At 39.0% G+C, this 25083-nt stretch overlaps 1 protein-coding gene across 1 annotated transcript in view; it reads right to left on the bottom strand.

Moving 5' to 3' along the window:
• The window catches only part of GPC3 (glypican 3), a 451564-nt gene that overhangs the window by 142368 nt on the left and 284113 nt on the right, over window positions 1-25083 (bottom strand). The window contains exons 4-5 of the mRNA XM_015105024.4: window positions 18297-18430; window positions 7572-7697 (exon numbers count right to left, since the gene is read on the bottom strand). Of these exons, the coding sequence (XP_014960510.2) occupies window positions 7572-7697; window positions 18297-18430 (260 nt within the window). The remainder of the gene's footprint in view (window positions 1-7571; window positions 7698-18296; window positions 18431-25083) is intronic.

Below are 25083 nucleotides of genomic sequence, written 5' to 3'. Positions count from 1 at the left end.
GAATATGCCAATCTAAGCCCTTAGAGGAATTATTACACGGGGGTGCATGCCAAATGTATCTATCTTACCTTATCAGGATTATAAAAAATCTTTCACTGACACAAATATTTCATGCTACACCAAGTTAAGCCATTCTCTACATAATCTATTTTTCCTTCAAAACTTTTCCATGAACAATTATGTTTACCTAAAGCAAGTTAGAATGTAAGCTGCCATACTAGCTATATTCTAGGACCCACAGTCAAATCAGAAAAAAATTGAAGTGTCATGTTTCTGCTTCCAGGAAAACGGAATAAAATGAAATCCAGAAATGTCTGAAGGGGACCAAGAAGCCATGGAGGCAGACAGTGCTCCAAACAAAATAAAGTTATTTTCCTGGTCAAAAAAAAAAAAAAGAAAGAAAGCCAACCAAATCCCTATTTGTCCCTCTCTCCCTCCTACCAGCCTTTCACCAGCAGAGCTTCCTGCAGGATAGGGGGCAGAGGAAGAACTAGCAATGAGAAGAGCTGGGATACTGAAGACTGCACCTCAGATTATAATCCTCCAACCATCACAACAGGGGCTGCTGAGAAGAGATATAAGCCCTGGCTTCAGCACGAGTTTAGTCTGGTTTGTGCCTAAACCAGCTCAGAAGCAAATGACTTTAGGACTTGACTCAACATCATTCAATATTATTTCCACGATCCACTGCTTACTTTCCTCTGCCCACTTCCTCTTGGCTCTGTTTTTTGTAATATTATATTTGCTTCTCCATCGGCATTTTCACTGGCTATACCATATTTAAAATTCTATGTATATGGCCTTGGGCCTTCAAAAACTACAACATAATCCTAAATGAACAGAAGGCAAACAATAATAATAACTTATTTTAGCATGAGAGTATGGGAGCTATATGTAGCAACTGCTGCATTCTGCTGGCCTGTTCTGATGTGATTGGAATGAGCTGTGCAAATGTGTATGTCTGAATATCTATACACCCTGCACATAGGTCTTTTCTGCAATTAATCATTCATTGCCAGATTGAAGATTCTGAAGGTCTTTCCATTTTGCTCTGTGAACCAGTGAAAAACCTTTTAGTGTTACAAATTGGCCCCTCCCCCTAGCTCAAATACTCAAAACAGTGTTCTTTAAATAACTGCATTATAAAAACAGAATCAACTATTTTCCCTCATCTTTCCTGCGTATAGGGCAAAAATCAGCCATTTTGTTCATCTAAATTTAAAAAAAATTATTTTGTACATGTCAGAAATTGGGTGTTAATGGTTCTCACATTCATTCCCACTTGTTGCTATGACACAGTTTATCCCTCCAATCCAGCAGAAGAAAAATAGTCTCATTACCCTACTTTTCTGAAGCATTCAGAAGGTTTCAAGACAAGAACAAAACTCCTCAAGAAGTAAAATAATTGCTTTGTATATTCCTGCTTCTGCCTTTCCAATTAAGCAGAGTAATCCTGGAGAGGCTTTATAAACATTGGAAGACTTGTCTGATCAGTGGCAACAAGGGAAAATTCGCAGTAAGAGTACGTGTCTATAGCTTCTCAGGTGAAGTGGAAGGTAAGATTATGTAAGAGGCAGAGGACGTGCCTTCACTGCAGTGTGACCCTGCAGATCTCATGGAGTTTATTCCCTAATGCCAGGTGCCCCGTGTACTCCACTGAGAGTCCCAGCGTCACAATGAGGAAATGCAAAATGGACACTGATCCACAAAGAACACAAGTGGTGTATAGATCTATCAGCCAGAAGAGAACAGCAATATTCTGGGGCTGACATCTAGATCCAGGCCCATGGAGGCCAACAACATGGTAGAGGAGCAGCAAAACCAGCTAGGACTGGATCAGAGAGGGAACTGAGGCGTCGTGCCACAAAGCACAAATAGTTGTACATGTGGAATTTATAAATGTCAAAGTCACCAGGGAAGTAGCAACTCCTGTAAGAGGTATGTGACTATAGGAGACGCCAGCTGAGTATACATACAACGCTGAGAAGAAAGGACTCAGAGGAGAATGACTGCAAAGGCACCTGGAGATGAGGCCAGGTGGAGGAGAGCCTAGCACGGGAATGCTGCTCAGGTATGATGGGGATGGAAGACCTAAAGCTTTGGCTCTCTTATCCTCAAGGTTAAGGGTGAGCCAAGCTGATTCAGAGGGGGTGGGAAAAGCCTAACCAGAGCAATAGTTGCTCAGGGTTACCATAAAAATGGGTGGAGGGACTTCCCTGGTGGTACAGTGGATGGGAATCTGCCTATCAGTGCAGGAGACAGAGGTTTGATATCTGGTCCAGGAAGATTCACATGCCATGGGGCAATTAAGTCCGGGGGCCACAACTACTGAGCCTGTACTCCTCAGCAAGAGAAGCCACCGCAATAAGCCCGCACAACGCAACTAGAGAGTAGTCCCCACTCACTGCAAGTACAGAAAGCCCACGCACAGCAACAAAGACTCAGCGCAACCGGAAAAAAAAAGGGGGGGGTGGAAAACTGATGACTGGATAAACAAAATGTACTATATCCATACAATGAAATATTATTGGCCATAAGAAGAAAAGAAGTGCTGGTACATGCTACAACTTGGATGAACCTTAAAAAGCATTATGCTAAGTGAATTGTTCCCTTTATACAAAATATCATAAATCTAGAGATAGAAAGCAGTTGGTTAGCTGCCAGAGGCTGGCGGAAGGGGAGAATGGGAAGTGGCCATTAACAGGTACAAGGTTTCTTCTGGGGTGATGATATAGTCTTAGAACAAGATAGAGGTGCTGATTGTACAACACTGTGAATGTACTAAATGCCACTGAATTGTATACCGTAAAATGGTTACATTTATATTATATGAATTTCACCTCAACACACACACACACACACACACACATACACACACACACACACACACACACACACACAAGCATGCATAGTTATCTTTATAGGTTGGGTTTTTGTTCCTTTGAAAATTCCTTACTTTTAGTCAAGTTCCTTACTTTTAGTCTAGAAAATTTACGAAAATCAAGAATCTTGAAAAAGAATAAGATGTGTCAGTGGAAACACCTGATTAAAATGAAAATATTGATGTTGAAGAAAATGTCATCTAGTATCAGCTGGGTTATCATAGCAATTTATACCCTCCCACTATGGATCCACAGATCTCTCAAGTTTTAAAGAGTCAAACAAGTGATTATTACTCTATAGGCCATATTTCATATTCTTTCAGTTTTATCTCTTGTGAATAAATTTAATTGAACTATGCAGGAAAAGATATCCAATACAGATGGGTAGAGCCTCTGTTTTGACACCTCTGAGGGGAGCGCTCTCTGGACTGCTGAGAAAAAAAGGCTGGCTGACTTTTTCCCTTATTTTTCTCCTCACTAAGTTGTAAACCCCTCAACACGGGCAGGCACTGGCTTCTAATACCTATCACTGACGCCCCACAGGGCCTAGGACATACTAAGTGCTCAATTTTTGTTGAAGGAACCTGAATTATCAGATGTTAAATGGAAAAAACAGCATTTTTTCTAAGGTTTTTGAACATGTATAGGTTCAAATAATTTCTCTCATGCTAATTTAAAATAAATGATTAAATAATAAAAGGGGGCTTACATGGTATCAAACCGTTTAAAAGAAGAATGAAAATTTCAGCCAGATAGTTGGCCTAACAGTTCTAAAATGGTGCTTGAGAATGTATTTGCTAAATTGTTCACTCTTAATACGGGTATTTTCAGCATCATTGCAGGCAAAGCCTATATTTAGCTGTTTTTAAGCCCAGTGTTAGCTTACTTCCATGGGCACCTTTATATTTATCTTGGTCTCAGGGATTCTCTAATTGAAATTCTCTGTGGTTCTACAAAGGCAAAAGATGGAGGATTTTCTGCCTTTGGCAATGGTAGGAGGTTTTTGCCTGTAGGATACATGCTGGCTCTCATGATGGAGTATACCTCACATGAATCAAGCTTGCTAATTTGAAGACTTCTTTGTGAAATCCTGGAAGCCAATATTTATTTCCAGCCAAGATGGGGAGGAGGTGGAGGGAGGGGGAGGTGAGAAGACAAATGATGCTTACGTGGTACTCCCTGAGACTAGATGTGTGAAAACGTTCTTTTCCTGCATAGTTTGATTAATTTTATTCCGAAGAGATAAAAACTGAACGGATGTGATATGGCTCTGTTTAGAGAGACAGTGACTTGTTTGACTTTTTAAAAGTTGAGAAATAAGTAGATCCACAGTGGAAGGGTATAAATAATTATGATAACCCAGCTGATATGGATTTTTAACATCAATATTTTCATTTTAATCATGTGTCTCCACTGACAAGTCTTATTCTTTTTCAGGATCCTTGATTTTCATTAATTTTCTTGATTAAAAGTAAAATATTTTCAAAGGAACACAAACCCAACCTATAAAGATAACAAAGTCACAACCCATTTGACAATATGAAGTGGCAACTGTTACTTAAGACTAAATGAGAAATTCAATGAAAAGCCTCAGAGAGGGGATGTAACTATAGATGATACATGCAGCTCAAGGCTACTCTTTATAAATGGTGCAAAGAGAGAGCACACATCTGCTCAGGCTACAGAACTTCATATTATTAAATGTATATTCTTGAGTAATTTGGTAAAAACCTAGTTTAAGATTATTTTCTGCTCCCATCATTGCATTGCATGCTATGCATGCTAAGTCGCTTCAGTTGTGTCTGACTCTGTGTGACCCTGTAGACGGCAGCCCACCAGGCTCCTCTGTCCCTGAGATTCTCCAGACAAGAATACTGGAGTGGGTTGCCATTTCCTTCTCCAATCATTACATTAGGTCAGTGATTAAAGCACAGGTTAATGATAAGCCAAGGTTGCCAACCATGGAAGAAGCACTTCCTGGATTACATTACCCGTATTCTGTCTACAAATAATATTTGACTTCCTTCCTCCCACCTTCTTTCTCTTCCTTCCTTCATTTTCTGCATCATATATACTAAAAATAAAAGTTGCTTTGAAAAAATTAGGTTTTGCAGAAGTAACAAATAAGAGTTTGAAATAATGGCTTTCCTCCATACTATAATATTTATTATTTTGTTCAATATCCTATGATATTAAAAGCTGGCAAATTAAACAGAAAAGTTTTTGTTTAGCAGAGCTATTTTAATGGTGCAAAAGTGCCCTTGGTTAACCTCTGGACTCATTCAAAGTTAGCAGGCTTTGGATTCCACCATTTGATAGAAAAGGATTTTCTCAGTTTCAGGACAACATCCTTCATGAAAGTATACCGAACATGAATAGTTTATATGAGTAAAATTCAATATTTAAAAATCCCACTAATTCAAAAAACACAGGACTGCCTAAGAAGAAACTCTTTTGAATTAACTAAAACTGGATCATCTGATATATCAGAAGATATATCCAGTGCGGTGACAACATTTGCTCTAAATGATCACAACAAGGAGGAAACAAATATTAGTGCTTGATACATAGCAGATACTCAAATATTTGTTAAATGAGTAAATAAATGAATGAATGATTACAATAGTAAATAAGTATAGATGAAAATTTGCTTTTTAATAAAAAAAACCATGGTTATGCTGCTCAAAACAAATGAAAAATTGTTCATTTTTCACCATCTTAATATACCAGTGGGTAAGTTATTGGGATGGTTTCTCATCAAGTTTACACAAGAACCACATATTGAACCTGTGGGAATTTTCTTTTTGAAATATGATATCATTTATACCTGTTTTAATGGAGAAGGAAATGGCAACCCTCTCCAGTATTCTTGCCTGGAGAATTCCATGGACAAAGGAGCCTGGCGGGCTACAGTCCATGGGGTCGCACAGAGTCAGACACAACTAAGCGACTAAACAGCATACCTGTTTTAAAGCATCTGCCTTTTATAAAACCAAATACCAACTGCTTCTCTTTGATAATTTAAATGAATATGCCACAACAGTTGGATACATTTTCATGATTCTACCCAGTACCTGATAGAACTTTTAGCGTGATAAATATACATTCCATTCTCCTTGTTCCAGGTCAGTACAAAGCTTAGTTGAGAAACAAGCTGTTTTCAGGCCTATGTTCTACTTTGCCCTGGGAAGAGGAGGGGTGGTGGGGGAAGGTAGAAAGAAGAGAACTACATGAACTAAGCTTCCAGTATGTGCCTGTCCGCTAGGGGCTTTATCTCACCTGATAGTTACAACAATACTGGGAGATACCCCTTTCTTACAGAAGAAGATCTGACACTTTCTAGGTGAAGTGACTCACCCAAGACCACACCGAGTCAGTAGCAGAGCTGAGATGAAAACCCAGGTTCATCTGGCTCCAAAGCGTTCCTCTGTCCATGGCATTACACCGCTAATTAATTCCATTTAGCATCATGATTAATTATCCTATGTCTGGATATTGGGTTCTGCTTGAATGTAAAGGCCCTCAAAGCAAGTAACTTGCCTGTCATCTTATTCATCTTCATACCCCTAGCACTCACCTCAATGCCTAATGCATAGTATCTCAAAACATAATCATAAACATAAATCTCAAAACATAAATGTTGAAGGTATGGATGAATGAATGGATAAGGAAATAAAACACACAGACTGTCAGAATTAGTGGTGCTTTAATCCAACCACCTCAGTTCTTGCCTCAAGTCACTTGCCCTGGGTTAAACAACTGGTCAGTGAAAGATTTAGAACTTGCATCCAGGTCTCTTCTGTACTCCCCTCTACAATATGCTTCCCCTTGCACAAACATTTTTGAAAGCATGTTCATCAACCCCATTATGGAGTTTCCTAAGCATTGTACCCTCCTGATTTAATTATTTAATTGCAAGCCATTCTTTACACATACAAAGCAATGGCGGTCAGGAATATCACTAGCCTGCTAGAATGAAGGCTCCTTGAGGATAGGAAAATTTGCCTGTTCTGTTTACTTCTACTTGAGAGGCACTTAGAAAATGCTCAGTAAATACTTGCTGAAAAAGAATATATATTATTTCCTTTCCAGCAATAAGCAAATTCTTCAGAGATGACAAATGTTAGTACAGATAATACTAAGAAACACTCAAAGAATCAAACATTTCAATTAAAATGATGTGAAATGGTACTCCTTCTTCCCTCCCCTTTCTTCTTTTCTCCATCTTCATCTATAACACAGGGGGAAATAATGCAATTTCTTAGGCTTGACATAAGAATAAAGAGAGTTAACACATACAAGCACGTAGCATCGTGCTTGATATGTAGTTAATTCTCATAAATAACAGCCATTAGTACAAATATGATTTCTTTAAATCAATCAATCAATAAGGGCCCATATAATGAGAAGATTGAAGAAGCCAAAGACCCACAGAAAAAGACTTGCTTTCTGCTTACAATTTGTAAAATGTTCCTGAATCCATAGCTCTCTGTGCGCTTCAAAGTTTGTAAGTTCTATGAGGGCTGTAAGTCATAGACAGCATATGCCATGTCACAGACGGTCATGTTTATGTTTTTTTCTATTATTTTTCTCATGAAATTAATGGAGAGAAGACATAACTAAGCCTGAGATGAGCATATGATGAGTATTTCTCATATACTGCTATATTTAACATTCAAAAAAGATTACCTCTCCACGAGTTCTTGTCCATTCCAGCAAAGAGTGTCATTTTCAGCCACAGGGCTATGGCTGCAGATGTAGCCAGGCAAAGCACTATAGAAGCTGATGAAAGATTTTAACTTCTGAATTAGTTCCCTGAAAGAAAAACAAAACATCTGTGCATAAGACGCAAGTAAACCCAGTATGAGGAAAGTTTAATTTCCTTATCAGCATGACAGAAAGGCTCTGCCAGGCTGATTAGAGCAATAAATGATTTTAAAAGACATTCTTGGCTACAAGGTCACAATTTAGGTTTTTTTTTTTTTAAATCAATAAAATGATATTAGAAAAAAAAGTTGCCTGCCATATAAGGTGCTATTCCTATCAGAAGGATGATTTAATTCTAACATCCATTTTCTAACACGTTCAGCTTCCATTTTTCATTCAGATGCTGTTACCTACATTCTCAAAGGTGCTGATTACAAGGCACATTGAAGCGCTACATATCTTTTGGCTTCTGAGTGTAATTGAGTGCATTGATTGTAATTTTCAATGCTATTACCCTAGAGATGGCCCCTTTCCATATAGACTCTGGCTATTAGTTGCAGATCAGAATTGCAGGGTGCTCAGAGTAGTATAAGCTCTATGAAATTCTCCTGACAATGTCATCAGAGAAACTCACATCTGCTAGAGGAGGAAGGTTTCTTTGTTCTTTGTTTGTATATTGTGGTTCCTATAAGGGGGCTGGGAGGGCTCCTAGTATATTTTATTATATATTTGCTCTGGCTTTCATGTTATAGGAATGCGTGTTAGAGAGAGAGAGAGAACATATTACATATGTAAATATGTATAAACACACACCCATAAATACCCTGCAAAAATTTTGGCCTATTATCTTCTTTCAGATGTACATGAACACCCAAAATAAGACACTATAGACTGGAGGGAAGTGTGTATGTTTATAAAGAAATACTAAAATATCGATGCAATAGATGTCCAGTAGTAAACAAACCAAAATAAAATACGCAATTGATGTCCAGTAGTAAACAAACCAAAATAAAATACTCTCTATTTTCTAAAGCAATATTTCTAGTATCAATAGAAAGGAAATTAAGGAGTACTTCCTGTATATCCAAGTTTATCCTAAGTCTCCACTAAGTTTTTAGAGAGTCTCACCAGGGAATTTCCTGGCAGTGGAGTAATTATTCAATATTGTCTCCAGGCTAAGAATGGACTGACCTGATATATAGGCCTCTGGAGGAGCCAGAGGCCTGAATCTCATTTGGACACTGGTGAGAGCCCAGAAATGCCTTCTGGGGGTTGTTCTCAGATTTGGCTAAAAGAAGGAGGCTGGCGGAAATTATTTTCTTGCATTTAATGCCATTTTCCATTTTATTACCATAAGATGATGCATTTAAACTAATGATTCAGAGGAAGAGAGAGAGAACATGTGCTTACAACACTTGGCACATCTTCAGTAAGGCTCGAGTCACAGTAAAGCCAGGGTGATGGACAGAACAACTGGAGAAGGGTTATTGAGACATATATAACTCCTGATACCCCAACAGTTACTTCCTGTTATGCTCAAACTCTCTCATAGCCTACTCCTGGTGGCTGTGCTTCGTCAATCTCCAAAGTGAAGAGGCTCAGTATAGGGCTCTGAACATAAAAGTCAACATTATAGTTTCTCACAGAGGAAAAAGATGGGTTCAATTAACGCTAATAGGGGAGATGCTCCGTTTTACAAGGTAATAATATGGTTCCCAAGAGTGGAAATGGAAAGACTAAAGGCTGAGGCCGAGTAATTCCCCTCCTTACACGAGGAAATGGAATATGGCTATTAGTCTATGAGAAGTGATGGCCCTCCCTTTAATGAAAGTTTCCCTTAGGCCCCCTCCTACCTCCAAATTCTCTTTCACTAACAGCGCTGGCAAGAAAAATTGAACTCATAGCAATGCCTTCCAATTTGACTTCTCTAGAAGTTAAAAAAAAAAAAAAAAAAAAAAACCTCCGCATAACACTCTGAACTGCTTCCAGCCTCCCAACTCTTGGAGTCTTTTTCTTGGCTGATCATAAAGATCACTGACACACTGGAGCAGATTCAGAGAGGGTCTGTCTAAGTGGTGAGGGGACGAAGAGCTGTGATAAACCTAAGACCTCCCACTTTAGTATGGAAAGATATTACTTGGTTGGGTCGAGATAAAAGTCTAAGAAAGCCACAAGGAATGTAAATAGTGTCTGGCTCATTAAAATTGTAGAACTTAGGGAATCTCTCTGACACTTGAACAAGGTAACCTGGGGAAATAAAAGATTATCTTACTTCACAGAGTACTCATTATCTCCTTAGGACATACACGATGGACCTAAGAGACTGTATTTTTAAAACTTGTTCCTGAATTAGTTATTTTGAATTTAGAACACAGTATCATCTAGGAGCTATAATATAATGATGGTTGGTTTCTCAGGACACCCCCTTAAAACCTATTAGGAGGAGTAGCTAAGAGCGCTGATTTTAGAGTCTAACTCATATGAGTTTTGAATGCCAATTATTCCCTCACTTACTTAGCAGGAAAACCTTACTAGACAGACTAAACTTCTCTGAGGCTTAGTTTCTTTATTTTAAAATGAAGCAAATGATAGGTTGCTGGGATGACTAAATGAGACAAAGCATGTAAAGTGTTTAGCATAGTACCTGGCACAGAATAATACCCCACAATGTTAGCCATTTGGCAATTTATTTCCATTATTATGAGCATGTAGAATATAAATATATAATCTCTATAAATATATATTATATTCCAGATAAACTTATGTATGCAAGATAATTAAGCTTTTTCAATTTCCAGATAACTTTATATGCACAAGATTTATTTCATCTGTTAAAGTGGGTATTAAAAAGTACAACCATGTTCTCTCCCTAAATATTTTTCCTGTTACTCTTTTTCAGAGACTAGCTAGCTATTGGACTGGGTAAATCACTGTACTAAGCTGGTATAGCAGTTTGGATGGTCTTTACTTGGTAGGAAAGTGGTGGTGGCCTTCACAAGGATTCGTGTCTAAGAATCTGATGTTGAATTTTAAAAGGTAGGTTAATCATCAGGTGGGATACACCAAGTGGGGAAGGGAGGAGAGAAGGGATGGATTGGGAGATTAGGGTTGGCATATATACACTATTATGCAAAAAATATGTAACTGATGAGAACCGACTACATAGCACAGGGAACTCTATTCAATACTCTGTGTAATGGCCTATACGGGAAGAGAATCTAAAAATGAGGGGATATATGTATAACTGATTCACTTTGCTATACAGCAGAAACTAAGAACAATGTAAAGCAGCTATATGCTGATTTAAAAAGAGAATTGAGATTCAAAAACAATCTAAACATTTTTTTAAAATAAAAAAGTAGGTTAATCCTCAGGGAAATGTAAATCAAAACCACAGGAAGATACCACTTCACTAGGCTGACTATAATAAAAACAGACAGGAAGTGAAGAAACTGGAACTCTCACACATTGCTGGTGGGAATGCTAAAGAGTGCAACCACTGCGGAAAATAGTTTGGTGGCTTTTCACAAAGTTAAGCATAGAGTTCCCACATGACCCAGCAATCCCACTACTATAACAGGTATATACACAAAATAATTAAAAACAAGTACTCCTAATAAGTACATGTACACACCTGCTCACAGCAGTACTATTAACAAAAGCAAAAGGCAGAACAAGACAGATGTGCACCAACTGATAAATGGATAAACGATTACATATTCTATATGATGGAGTATTATTCAGTCTTAAAATGAAAAAAGTATTTCTATAACAGAGGTGTACCTTGAGAACATTATGCTAAGTGAAAGAAACCAGTCATGAAAGACCACATATGATTGATTCCATTAATGTGAAAGGTCCAGAATAGGCAAATGTAGAGAGACAGAAGGTAGATCAGTGGTTGCTTTGGGCTGGGGCAGATGAGGGCTGGGAAACGATAGCTACAGGGTATGGGATTTCTTCTGAAGGTGACAAAAATATTCTAAAATTGATTGTGGGGAGGGTTGTACAACTCTGTGAATATAGTAAAAACAGCTGAATTATATACTTTAAATGGATGAATTGTATGCTGTGTGGATTATATTTCAATAAAGCTGTTATTGAGATATAACTCCAAAAAAGCTACAAGGTGAAATATGTCTTAGAGAAAGAGAAGGCTTGTCTACAAGAGAGAGATACTCCTTGAAATAGTGGCAAGAGACAGTCAGGAGAGCTGGGAAAGAGCCAGTTTGGATGGACTTGAAAAAAAGATAAGGGTGAGGCATGGGAAAAGAAATTTGTAAGAGTTGCAAAGACTGGTTAAAATCTATTTCTTCCATTTTAGAAAATGAAGTCTGCTGCTTTTTTCTCATTATAAAAGAAATATATGTTCACTATTGAGAATTTATAGAATATAGAAATGCAGAAAGGAAAAAAACCCTCTTATTTATAGTCCTACCAGCCAGAGATAATCATTGCTAATATTATAGAACACAGAAATCATGTTTGGGAATGCATGTAAGAATTAAAGATTTTAAAATTTAAAAAAAAAAAAAAGAAATGTAGAAGGGAAAAAAAAATCTCTTATTTATACTCCTACCAGCCAGAGATAATCACTGTTAATATTTGGATATATTTCCTTTCTAGACTTTCCTCTCCAGAAAAGTTTTACTTTTATTTCTCTAAAACCTATTCTTCTTCATAGGCTATCCACTGAGTTCTTTTTGGTTCTCAGTGTATATTACCCCCATTAGAATCCACCGAGAATCCAGGGTGGGTTTGGTATACAAAGAACACCAAAATGATGAAATAAATGCTTGTTCTCAAGTAACCCCCAGGACCTGCGGGATGAGGCAGTAGCTGCTCGATGAGAACAAGGAGCAGGGCTCTAGCGCATCTGGAAAACTGGCCAATACTTCGGAGTCCCTCCATACAGCCTTTCGGTTCCAAAAGACTGAGAAAATAAATCTTGGTTTCCAAAAACTTGGGTTTTTTAAAAGAAAGCCAGATGTTATATTTTTCAGGATAGAAAACTTTCTAAACTGATGCCCGCAAAGTAGCAGAGTAGGACAGAAGCAGTTTACTGCCTACTGGGTTTACTGGGCATCTCTTTCTCCTCTTCTTTATCACTCCTTCCTACATTTGTTCTGGCATGGGAACTAAGTAGATTTTACTTTTATCTTTTCTTAAATAACTTTCTGTCTCCCTGCTTATACTAGTAAGTTTAGAAGGAGATGAGTTGAATATTTTATTTCTTTAAAGAAAGATACCTAAAACTAAATTGACATATTAATTACCCATGTGTGACTCAGTTCAGATTTCTTTTCTTTGAGCTAGTAGCACATGACAGACAATGAAAAAAATCTCCACTCATGAAATAAGGCAGTCTGCTCAACTGAATTGTCTCTGGTTAAAAAAAAGAAAAAAGTCTGGACAATTAGTTGCCTGGAATGGAAAAAAACAATTTAATTGAAGGGAATGTTCTCTGATTCCAATTCCACTTTATTCTAATCATACATGTCAAACATATCATTTGACATATAAATAGTGGAGCTGTAGGCTCTCGCTTGGGACAAACCCAGTGCTTGCTCACAGCAGTCTACTCAGGAAAAAGAGTCTCTTCAATGTGTTAAATGTGGAACTAAAGGAGAGGGCCCCTTTGCATGCACGAACTATTTTGAAATATTGCAGCTGGGCACACGTGATCTTCCCTGGGGTCTCCTACCATCCTCAAGAGGAGCGTCCCCTTCTTGGGTTGTGGGGGAGGGGATTCCCTTGCCTTTCTTGCAATGATTTGTTTGGGCCAGGCATCAAAGCAGCACTAATTGGAAACCACTGCAAGTAAAAACAGCCTTTCATCCCCAACTGCAGATCTTGAACTTTTCTCCTTTATCATTAGGATTTTTTTTCTTAATATGAGCTCAAAAAAATTGAAAACACAAAAAAAGCATGTAAACTAAAATAATTATCATTAGAATGATGTAGAATCGTGCTTAATTCTGCTGCAGAGAACCTTTCACAGTCTGACCCTAAACTATCATTTTCTACCATTCCAAAGACTAGCCCAGACTTTTTCTCATACTGTTCCCTTTGCCTGGAATACACTCTTTTCCTTCTTTCATTTGTAGAATTTCTGGTCTTCCTTGAAGGCCCACTTTAAGAGTTACCTTTTCACAAGAGAGCTGCTAACTTTCCCATCTATGATGCTGCCATTCTTTTCTACATAGCTCTGTTTTGGTACTCACCCATCAGTGTATCAAAATTGTGTGTCTCTGTCTCCCTAACTAGGCTAGGAGCTCCTCCTATTTATCAGAGCCTAATCCTTACACTAACATAGATGGTGTTAACAAATGTTGAAAGCAGCAGAGTTCTATTTAGGGCAGAATGACTTGTACCAGACCTGAAACTCATTGATTCATTCAGGACATGTTTTGTTGTTTTGTTCAGAGGGTGGAGGGCACCACTGAGCTTACAAAGCTGCCCGGCCAAACCAGAGCAGCAATCTGACAGGCAGTGGGAGTAAGCATTGATTTTGGACCAGGGAGCTGAGATCAGCTTTTGTTCTTTCCTTTCTAGGTCATTTACTAGTGTCACCTAATCCATTGCCCCTTTAGACCAACTCAGAGAGGAAACGGAGGATGGGGAGTAGAGCACAAGGAAGGCTGGAATATAAAGATGTAATTTCATGAGGGTAGAGGGACCGTGTGACTTTCTCACAGGTTAGCAGTTGGGCCAGAAGCTTGGTATGTAGACGCTGAATGGACTATATTCAACTACAGATTTTGTGTTTGGAAAAGGGAAAGATAGTGCTCGTGTCATAAAATACCAAACTTTGGGGGGGGATATGCAAATGACAAGGTAAGTAGTATCATAGGGGAAGTGGTGAAAGCAAAGGAGGGACAGACTAACATCTGAGATGTGCTGAAAATGTTCGAGTTGGAAAGGGCTGTGAAAACATAATTTCTTCTATTCTGATTGTCCTATTTGTACATCTTGTCTTATTCTCACTGGCTGAAATCTGATGACAGATATTTTCAATATTTGTATCTCCAAGGATTGCTGAGTCCCATACTTAGACCACCAGTTGGGTTATCAAATTGCCTTTAAATTGAACTAAGCAATTTCTAAGATTAGTTGTGTGTTGCAAACTACCCAGTTGGGGGCAGACAAAACAAACAGATGATTTCTGAATGCTACCAAAGGAATCCTGCATTTCTTTGTGTGTTTTATTTTAATAAGGCAATGGAGCTTTTCAACTCATAATCAGATTCAGACAGCTTGCTTACAACCTCCACAAACTGAAAGCTACAATAGCGTTCCTTTCCAATTATCAGAGGATGGCCATGGAGCATGGGTATGAGGGGTGCTAGAGGCACATATCTTTGGACAGTGTGAAATGCTGTGCAGAACATACAGAGAAATTTACAAAGGTACTACCACTCTGCCCAAACAAGCCCTCTTAATAACATCAGATTGCAGGGGGCAGTGCATTTAGCAAGTGAGCATCTTAACCTTCAATTCTCCACTCTCCCTAAGAGGGTTTACAATGCCTATTTGAGAGAGTTAAATGAAATCAGATACTCTCCTGTTGTTTTGTTTTCTTATTCTGGCAGAGAATTCAGAAAGAAGGGCTCCATCTCAGTTTTGCTTCAGTTTGCAAAAAAGATGAGAAGCATTATGGGGTGGGCTCATGTTTCCAACACCCAAGGAGTCCTACCTGACTGCAACTTACTCAAGTCTACAGGTTTTGCCATTTTTCTCACTACCTTTTCTTTTCTTTGGGGGTAGCAACAAATTCAAAAATGAGTCTAAACAAAGTGCCAAATCTGGGTGCTCAGCCAGGAACTCATTTACCAATTTTTTTTCTTTTCCCTGGAGGAATCAACACCCATAGAGCTCTTCCCAATAAGGCAAAAGGGAATAGATCTCACAGAGCCCATGATGGAAGGCAGCAGGATCTTAATAAACCTCCTATTTACTTAGAAGTGTGTTTAGGTTGACAGAGTAAACTCAAAATGTGACTGGAATAGTGTGCTATTTTGAAAAAGCTTTACATGTGATTCTGTTACACATTAATATACCACATCTCCCATGAAGCCTCCACTCTACCTGGGCAGAGCTCTCTCCTCCCCTGTTGGCTGCCTCCATAGACTCTGCACATTCTTTTGCACTTATAAAACTGGTTAAAAATTATGTGTACTTAAGTCTATTTCCACATTAGACTGACTTGGGAGAGCAGAGGCTGTATTTTGACTTTCAGTGCCCAGTATACATTCTGGCACATAATAGGTGTTTCCCAAATTTCTGCTGAACTGAACAACAGCAGCAACAACAAAAAAAATATATATATACACATACATGCACACATACACACACACACATATACACACTGCTACATATTTAATTTATATTACACTGTAAATAAAAATAAATATAACAGAAACAAACATTACAATTTATGCAAGAGATTTCCGCTAGTTAAAGATCAACAAGTAACGTTAATTTCTCAGGTAGTTTGGGCAGAGTGAAAGCAATGGAGAACAATGGACACGGGACAGACAGAAGCTAAAAAGGGCCTTGAGAAATGCCTTAATTTCGTCTTCCCAGAAAGACAAAAATTTCCCAAAGAAACCCTTTGCTATGTGGAAATGGTTCTCAGAGTAGTACTCTGGTGCCAGGACCCCTGAGATGGTTTTAAGTATGTCCAAGGACTTTGTCAGTGGTCCAGTGATTAGACTCCACACTTCCACTGCAGGGAGCGCAGGTTTGATCCCTGGTCGGGGAACTAAGATCCTGCATGCCTTGTGGCACTGCCAAAATACAAAATATGTCCACAAAATCTTTGACGCTCCTCTATTCAAGAGGTGGAGCTCAATTTCCCTCCCCTTGAACGTGCACTACTGGTGACTTGTTTTTAACAAATCAAATACGTCAGAAATGACAGTATATCACTTCCGAGACTAGGTTGTAAGAAACATTACGGCTTTCTCCTTGCTCTATTCCATGGCTCACTTATTCTGGGGAAGTCAGCAGCCGTGTTGTAGGGACACTCAGAAGGTCCATGTGGTAAGAAACGGAGGCCTCCTTCCAATCCACTAACTTGTTCCACGTGTAAATGAGTCCCCTTGGAGGTGGACCCTCCTGCTTCGCATCACCTGTCAGCGGACTGCAGCTCCAGGTAACACCTTGACCGAAATTTCTTTGAGACTAAGGAGCACCCAGCTAAGCTGCTCCCAAAGTTCTGACAGAAACTGGGAGATAATAAATGTTTGCTGTTTTAAATAACTATGTTTTGTTGTCACTTTTTATATAGCCCTAGATAACCAACGCAACCCAGAAGGTGCTTAAGAATTACTGAGGACCCCGAAGAGCTTTTGTTTACACGATATATATTTAGTGACATTTACTGTTTTAGAAATTAAAACTCAGGAAAAAAATTTTAATTTATTATTAATTTTAAACCAACAACAATGAGTCTTGATATGTTAGCATAAATAACATTTTAATGAAAAAAGTGTGAAAAGCAGTAAAGCTTTTGTTTTTGCAAAATATCTTCGCTGCCTGGCTGAACAGGAGACAGCTAAATTTCGGCATTGGCTTCTGTATTTAATGTGTTGTCATATATTATTTTGGTTGAAGTGTATGAATAAAAACCAGCTTCACACAGATATGTAGTTAGTAAAAGGAAGATTTTACACACCTCTGAAAGAGTTTCTGGGACTCCCTGAGTTCTCAAATCACACTTCAAAACTGCTGCTCTAGGGAAACTAGAAATGTATTAGGTTGGAAGTCAACAAAGAAAATAGGACTTCCTGAAATGCTTTGGAGGACTGTCTCTCAAGTGGCCTTACTGCCCTCTCTCACTCTAAACTGTATCATATATGCTTAAGAGTTGCCATTTCAAAATCTCCTGTAGTAAATGGGTATGAAAGAAAATAATTTAGTCCAAATCTGAGACTGTTACTTATTTCATCTCTTAATTTTCCATCTCTAGGCCAACCTCTCCCAATCCTCTCAAAGTCATCACAAGGCTAAACTCATGTCTAGCTATTCCTAAGCCAGTGGCAGGGTTGGCTACTGGTGCAGTCCTTTTGGGGAAATCAGTTCTTCAAAATTTGCACTGAACTTCCCAATCCAGTACCCTTTATAGGTAAGCATGAAACTAGAATAGGGATGCAGGGTATCTGGATGGGGGAGGGAGGAATGAAGAGAATAAGAAGCTTTAATTTGGTCGCTCAACTGCTGTCTTAAGGAACTGAAACCAAATCCTTCATTTAATCATTCTTAAAAGAGTGTGCAGAGTGCACACCGTAGGTGTGTACACATCAGAGTGTCTTGCCAGTTTCTCTTGGGTGAACTCACCCCAGACTCAATGTCAGTAATTGGGAAAGACACAAACCAAGCCATGGAATTGTGAGACCAGATCATAAATAAAAAAGGTTTTGTTTAATCAATAAAGATCTTGAGAAATCTATTCCACTCTGTGTTGCTGTACTGGATATTTACATATGGTAAATTTACATTTAAATATGGTTTGGATATAATACAGTATCTTTTTTCTTTTAACATTAACAGAGGATAGAATTTAATTAATTGAATACTCTGCTCAGAAGAACTAAATAACATGTACTTAAGAAGCTTCACTCCAGTGGTTTTTGACCTTAAAACACAATTGCTAATTGTATGCTGAATTAGAGAAGGAAAAAAAAAAAAAAAAAACCCTCTCACCTTCTGCGGCTGGATAAGGTTTCTTCACGTTCTACACGAGCAACTTTTAATACCTTCTTGTCAATAAATAGATCTTCAGGATAATAAGCAGATCTATATTGACGTTGTTGAGAATGGGCACATAACTTGCCAATCTGAAAAAAGAAACGCAATATAATTATATGATACTTTCACAGATATGATAGTAGAAACAAATTCTGAAAAGCACTTCAATTTCTTCCCCAATTTCTTTTTAAAGAGCAGAACGAAGCTATTACTGGAGTCAAAAAAGGTGATACGCTTTTAAGGCAAAGAACCATCTGTGGAAAGGAAGGCTGAAGACTGGCGGGGGCACTTTGAGCACAGTCTATTCACAGATTTCCTAAGATGAAAATGCCTTACTTCTATAGTGAAGTACACGTTAGAAAGGACCCTCTACACAGGACTTATGCTACTGATACCTTTCAATGGCACTTGATATTTATCCCTAGGAAGTTCACAAATGGAAACTGCCAAGTTTAGGAAGGTTTGGTGTAGGAAGTGAAGGCGTGTGTGGGAGATGTACAGAGTAGTCTGTTAATAGAAGAGCAACCTCCTGCACACAAAGTGATCTGATTCTTCTGAGAATTTTGCTAGCTCTTTTTAAAATTATATAAATTTCAGGTGTACAGCATTAGAATTTAAAGCTGAGCTCTATTACACTCATAGCAATGATAAAAATGGCATCAGCTTTCTTATCTCAAATCTAAATGATTTATTTGGTGAAAATATTTGTAGATTTTTTATTTGTTCACTTTCAGTCAAAAGCCTGAACTAACTTCTATATAAGTAAGTATGAATATTAACACATGTTTCCCTCTGTGTCAGATGCTATGCTTCGTTTCCTTGTGTGTTATTTTAATAAGGCAACTCACTGTGTGTTAAGTTGCTTCAGTCATGTCCAGATCTTTGCGACTCTAGGGACTGGAGCCCATGAGGCTCCTCTGTTCAGGGGATTCTCCAGGCAAGAATACTGGAGTGGGATAACGTTTCCTTCTCCAGGGGATCTTCCTGACCCAGGGATTGAACCTATATCTCTTTACATCTCTCGCATTGGCAGGTGGGTTCTTCACCACTAGCACCACCACTTTAATAAGGCAAAGGGCTTTTCAATTCATAATCAGATTCAGACTTCTCATTTTATAGCTGAGGAAATTGAGGCTCAGAGAGGTTATGTGACTTGCCTGAGACAAACAGGCAGTGGATTAACTGTCTGACTTGGAACCCACATGTCTGACTTCAAAGCTAATGCAACATCGCCTTCCAAGAAGATGATGCTTGGTTTCCAGTTGCTTACATTCTATGTTTTGGGGGATAAGAAAGAATTCCCAGTTCTCAAAAACATAGACAAGGTTTAAATATAGATCATATACTTTAGGAAAAATACTAGAGATACCTCATGAAGACAAAGGTTATATCTTTGTCAACTTCTATACCTCCACAGAATTCACACTGGATTGTACAAACTGTTAGGCATTTGGTAAAGACATATTGAAGTGAATTGAAGGAAAATCCTAGTATCCAATCTGGCATACCATTCCACCTAGAGGCCATGGGCTCTGAACGCTAATCCCAGCTTTTGGATTTCTGAAGATGGTCCTGATCATATTCACTAAGTTATCAATCTCTTAATAAAGGGACAAATAGCATGTAGCTGGTATAGCTTTGGAAAGTTATCCATATATAAATAAATTTTTGAAGTATAAAACATTTAGAATCAGTAGTAATATCAGCTCCATTTATGAAAGAGAGCGCCTATATAGTATGATATTCAGACTACCTCTTCTCAATAGTTTATCTTAATGAGAATAAAACAAAAGTTGCAGACATTTTAAAACATTCCATTTGGCTTTGGAATATATGATACTGAATTTTTCAGATGTGTTTATGTAATGCCATTTGACTTGGGCTAATTAACTTCAAATGAAGAGTCTGTATTCTCTGAATTCGCCCCATTTAGTGGAAGGCTGCTAGGGTACTTTAGGTAGGGGCTGCCTGGCTGCACTGGGGAGTTAAGTTCTAATAACTTACATAATGCAGCTACAAATAACTGAGGGCAGACTGTGCATCATAAAATTATGTCCTTAGACACATAGGCATTTCTTTGTTAAACTGCAGATGAACGTTCATGGAACAAAATCTTGATTTTCCTTCCATAAATATCTATTTATGACTCTGTGAACACATATCAATGTTAAGAGTTTATTTCATAGAGATCCAAGTATTCTAATCAGCACATTCAGGAGCACAGGACACACTTTCTTAATCGACACCTGTTTCAAATCCAGCACCAAAGTAAAAATCTTTCACACATCTTGCACAGTAACTTGCCTACTTGCAACCCACAGCTGTGAAATCTCCCTCGCCATTGAAAGTCTGCCCTTTGTATCAGTGAATACTAATTGGACCCCAGCAAGACTTTAAAGTTTTTAGTCCCTCCAAATCTACTGGAAAGGGGGGCAGCTGAAGCAAAAGCAGGAAGGTTAAGAACAAATGAGAATGTAGCAAGCCTGCAGTCTGACCTTTCTTCCCAAGCCACCCAATGTGGCATTATCAAGCCGACTTCCCAAGGCTCTGTGTGGGGTAAGGGGCAAACAATGGTATCCTGCCAACACCCCTACTACCCCATCTGAAATCTGCCACATCTTATCAGACAGGCTGTATTTTCTTCCACAAATCTACCATGAAGCAAATTCTTCTCATATACAAAGCATTTGTCAAATGTAGACCCCCCTTTGGGCCCTTCTCTCCACATCTTTCTCCTCCACACTGTGTGAGCTGTAGGTGAATATTATGAGCTTATTTTGAGAAGTAGACATAAAAAGAAAACATAATTTACAAAGAATGTGGTATTCACATTAAAGAGGTCCTTTCAGCTTCCTACTTGGGAAACCTCAGGCTATGCTCAGAGACCTGGCTCTTACTCTATAGCTGCACTTGCTAAAGAAGTCAGCCTCACAAGTGTCATTTGAGAAATCAGTATCCTGCCCAGGAGTTTTAGACTCTTAAAAAAAAAGTGCAGTCCAATTTCTTTTCACTGACTAGTCAAGTGAAATGTACCTAGTCAAGGATACCACTACCTTTAAATCTATAGCTGGAGTGAATTTATTGGATACGAAGGTGTCTCTATCAGTAGACCAGGAATAAAAAACCTTTTTGTTCTCCATGAATTGTGATTCCTAACGGTGCCTTTATGTATGTGCCAGAACCTGTGGCAGGGAAAGCAACAGTGCTCTGAAGTGTTATAAGATCCAAAGTGTTAGAAGAAGCCAGGGCCTCTGAGTATATCCAGGCCAGCAGGTCATTGTTGGTTCTAGGAACTCTCAGGTGATGAAAAACTCAGACGTGATCTTTCCCTCTAACCAGAGTCCAGAAGCACTGACTTTACACATACATGAAGAAAATACACTACTGGGCCCAGCAAGGTATTTGTAAGTAAGAGCCCAGTAGACTGGACATCAGGAAGTGTGGCCTACAACCCCACTTCTACCTGTCACTGAGAGAAGGACTTCCTTTTGACCTCCCATAGTTTCAATCCACCTGTAACTCTAGTTGCAAAAGAGGAAAATGTGGTATTTGAAGTGCCATATTTTATTCTGGGCTCCTTTAAAAAGGTGGGGATTCCTTTCCCAGTAGATTACTTTACCAAAGATTTTGAAACTATGCCAAGCATTTGGGTTTGATGCAATTCACACATACACCCCATAATGACATGTCAAGAAATGCAGATACTCAACTGATGAAACTGATTCTCAGGCTCCCATTCATTGTTGGTTCTAGGAACTCTCAGATGACAAAAAACTCAGACATGATCCTTCCCTCCAGATGGCTGAGCAGAGAAAGAGAGTTTATGTTTTAAGCTTCTCATCAATACCAATGCCTTGCATTTGTAACATAATATCTCTCTCCAGCCTGGTGCTTCACAGAAAACCTCTCCAGTTCAGTTCAGTTCAGTTCAGTTCAGTTGCTCAGTCGTGTCCAACTCTTTGAGACTCCATGAATTGCAGCATGCCAAGCCTCCCTGTCTATCACCAACTCCCGGAGTTCACTCAAACTCACATCCATCGAGTCGGTGATGCCATCCAGCCATCTCATTCTCGGTTGCCTCCTTCGCCTCCTGCCCCCAATTCCTCCCATCATCAGAGTCTTTTCCAATGAGTCAACTCTTCACACGAAGTGGCCAAAGTACTGGAGTTTCAGCTTTAGCATCATTCCTTCCAAAGAACACCCAGGGCTGATCTCCTTTAGAACAGACTGGTTGGATCTCCTAGCAGTCCAAGGGACTCTCAAGAGTCTTCTCCAACACCACAGTTCAAAAGCATCAATTCTTAGGCGCTCAGCTTTCCTCACAGTCCAACTCTCACATCTATAAATGACCACTGGAAAAACCATAGCCTTGACTAGATGGACCTTTGTTGACAAAGTAATGTCTCTGCTTTTCAATATGCGGTCTAGGTTGGTCATAACTTTTCTTCCAAGGAGTAAGCGTCTTTTAATTTCATGCCTGCAATCACCATCTGCAGTGATTTGGGAGTCACCCAAAATAAAGTCTAACACTGTTTCCACTGTTTCCCCATCTATTTCCCATGAAGTGATGGGACCAGATGCCATGATCTTCGTTTTCTGAATGTTGAGCTTTATGCCAACTTTTTCACTCTCCACTTTCACTTTCATCAAGAGGCTTTTTAGTTCCTTTTCACTTTCTGCCATAAGGGTGGTGTCATCTGCATCTCTGAGTTTATTGATATTTCTCCCGGCAATCTTGATTCCAGCTTGTGCTTCTTCCAGCTCAGCGTTTCTCATGATATACTCTGCATAGAAGTTAAATAAGCAGAGTGACAATATACAGCCTTGACGTACTCCTTTTTCTATTTGGAACCAGTCTGTTGTTCCACGTCCAGTTCTAACCGTTGCTTCCTGACCTGCATATAGGCTTCTCAAGGGGCAGGTCAGGTGGTCTGGTATTCCCATCTCTTTCAGAATTTTCCACAGTTTATTGTGATCCACACAGTCAAAGGCTTTGGCCTAGTCAATAAAGCAGAAATAGATGTTTTTCTGGAACTCTCTTGCTTTTCTGATGATCCAGCGGATGTTGGGAATTTGATCTCTGGTTCTTCTGCATTTTCTAAAACCAGCTTGAACATCTGGAAGTTCATGGTTGACTGACATATTGCTGAAGCCTGGCTTGGAGAATTTTGAGCATTACTTTACTAGCATGTGAGATGAGTGCAACTGTGCGGTAGTTTGAGCATTCTGTGGCATTGTCTTTCTTTGGCATTGGAATGAAAAATGACCTTTTCCAGTCCTGTGGCCACGGCTGAGTTTTCCAAATTTGTTGGCATATTGAGTGCAGCACTTTCACAGCATCATCTTTCAGGATTTGAAATAGCTCAACTGGAATGCCATCACCTCCACTAGCTTTGTCTGTAGTAATGCTTTCTAAGGCCCACTTGACTTCACATTCCAGAATGTCTGGCTCTAGGTGAGTGATCACATCATCATGATTATCTTGGTCATGAAGGTCTTTTTTGTACAGTTCTTCTATGCATTCTTGCCACCTTTTCTTAATATCTTCTGCTTCTGTTAGGTCCATACCATTTCCGTCCTTTATTGAGCCCATCTTTGCATGAAATGTTCCCTTGGTATCTCTAATTTTCTTGAAGAGATCTCCAGTCTTTCCCATGCTGTTGTTTTCCTCTATTTCTTTGCATTGATTGCTGAGGAAGGCTTTCTTAATCTCTTCTTGCTATTCTTTGGAACTCTGCATTCATATGCTTATATCTTTCCTTTTCTCCTTTGCTTTTCGCCTCTCTTCTTTTCACAGCTATTTGTAAGGCCTCCTCAGACAGCCATTTTGCTTTTTTGCATTTCTTTTCCATGGGAATGGTCTTGATCCCTGTCTCCTGTACAATGTCATGAACCTCATTCCATAGTTCATCAGGCACTCTATTATTTTTTTTTTCAGGCACTCTATTAGATCTAGTCCTTTAAATCTATTTCTCACTTCCACTGTATAATCATAAGGTATTTGATTTAGGTCATAACTGAATGGTCTAGCAGTTTTCCCTACTTTCTTCAATTTAAGTCTGAATTTGGCAATAAGGAGTTAATGATTTGAGCCACAGTCAGCTCCAAGTCTTGTTTTTGTTGAGTGTATAGAGCTTCTCCATCTTTGGCTGCAAAGAATATAATCAATCTGATTTCAGTGTTGACCATCTGGTGATGTCCATGTGTAGAGTCTTCTCTTGTGTTGTTGGAAGAGGGTGTTTGCTATGACCAGTGCATTTTCTTGGCAAAACTCTATTAGTCTTTGCCCTGCTTCATTCCATATTCCACGGCCAAATTTGCCTGTTACTGCAGGTGTTTCTTGACTTCCTACTTTTGCATTCCAGTCCCCTATAATGAAAAGGACATCTTTTTTGGGTGTTAGTTCTAAAAGGTCTTGTAGGTTTTCATAGAACCGTGCAACTTCAGCATTACTGGTTGGGGCATAGACTTGGATTACTGTGATATTGAGTGGTTTGCCTTGGAGACGAACAGAGATCATTCTGTCATTTTTGAGACTGCATCCAAGTACTGCATTTCAGACTCTTTTGTTGACCATGATGGCTACTCCATTTCTTCTGAGGGATTCCTGCCCAGAGTAGTAGATATAATGGTCATCTGAGTTAAACTCACCCATTCCAGTCCATTTTAGTTCACTGATTCCTAGAATGTCAGTGTTCTCTCTTGCCATCTCCTGTTTGACCACTTCCAATTTGCCTTGATT

The sequence above is a fragment of the Ovis aries genome, chromosome X (assembly GCF_016772045.2).
Source record: "Ovis aries strain OAR_USU_Benz2616 breed Rambouillet chromosome X, ARS-UI_Ramb_v3.0, whole genome shotgun sequence".
NCBI classification, from domain to species: domain Eukaryota; kingdom Metazoa; phylum Chordata; class Mammalia; order Artiodactyla; family Bovidae; genus Ovis; species Ovis aries.
The sequence above is the reverse complement of the archived record's forward strand: the minus strand, read 5'-3'. Positions and strand labels throughout refer to the sequence as shown.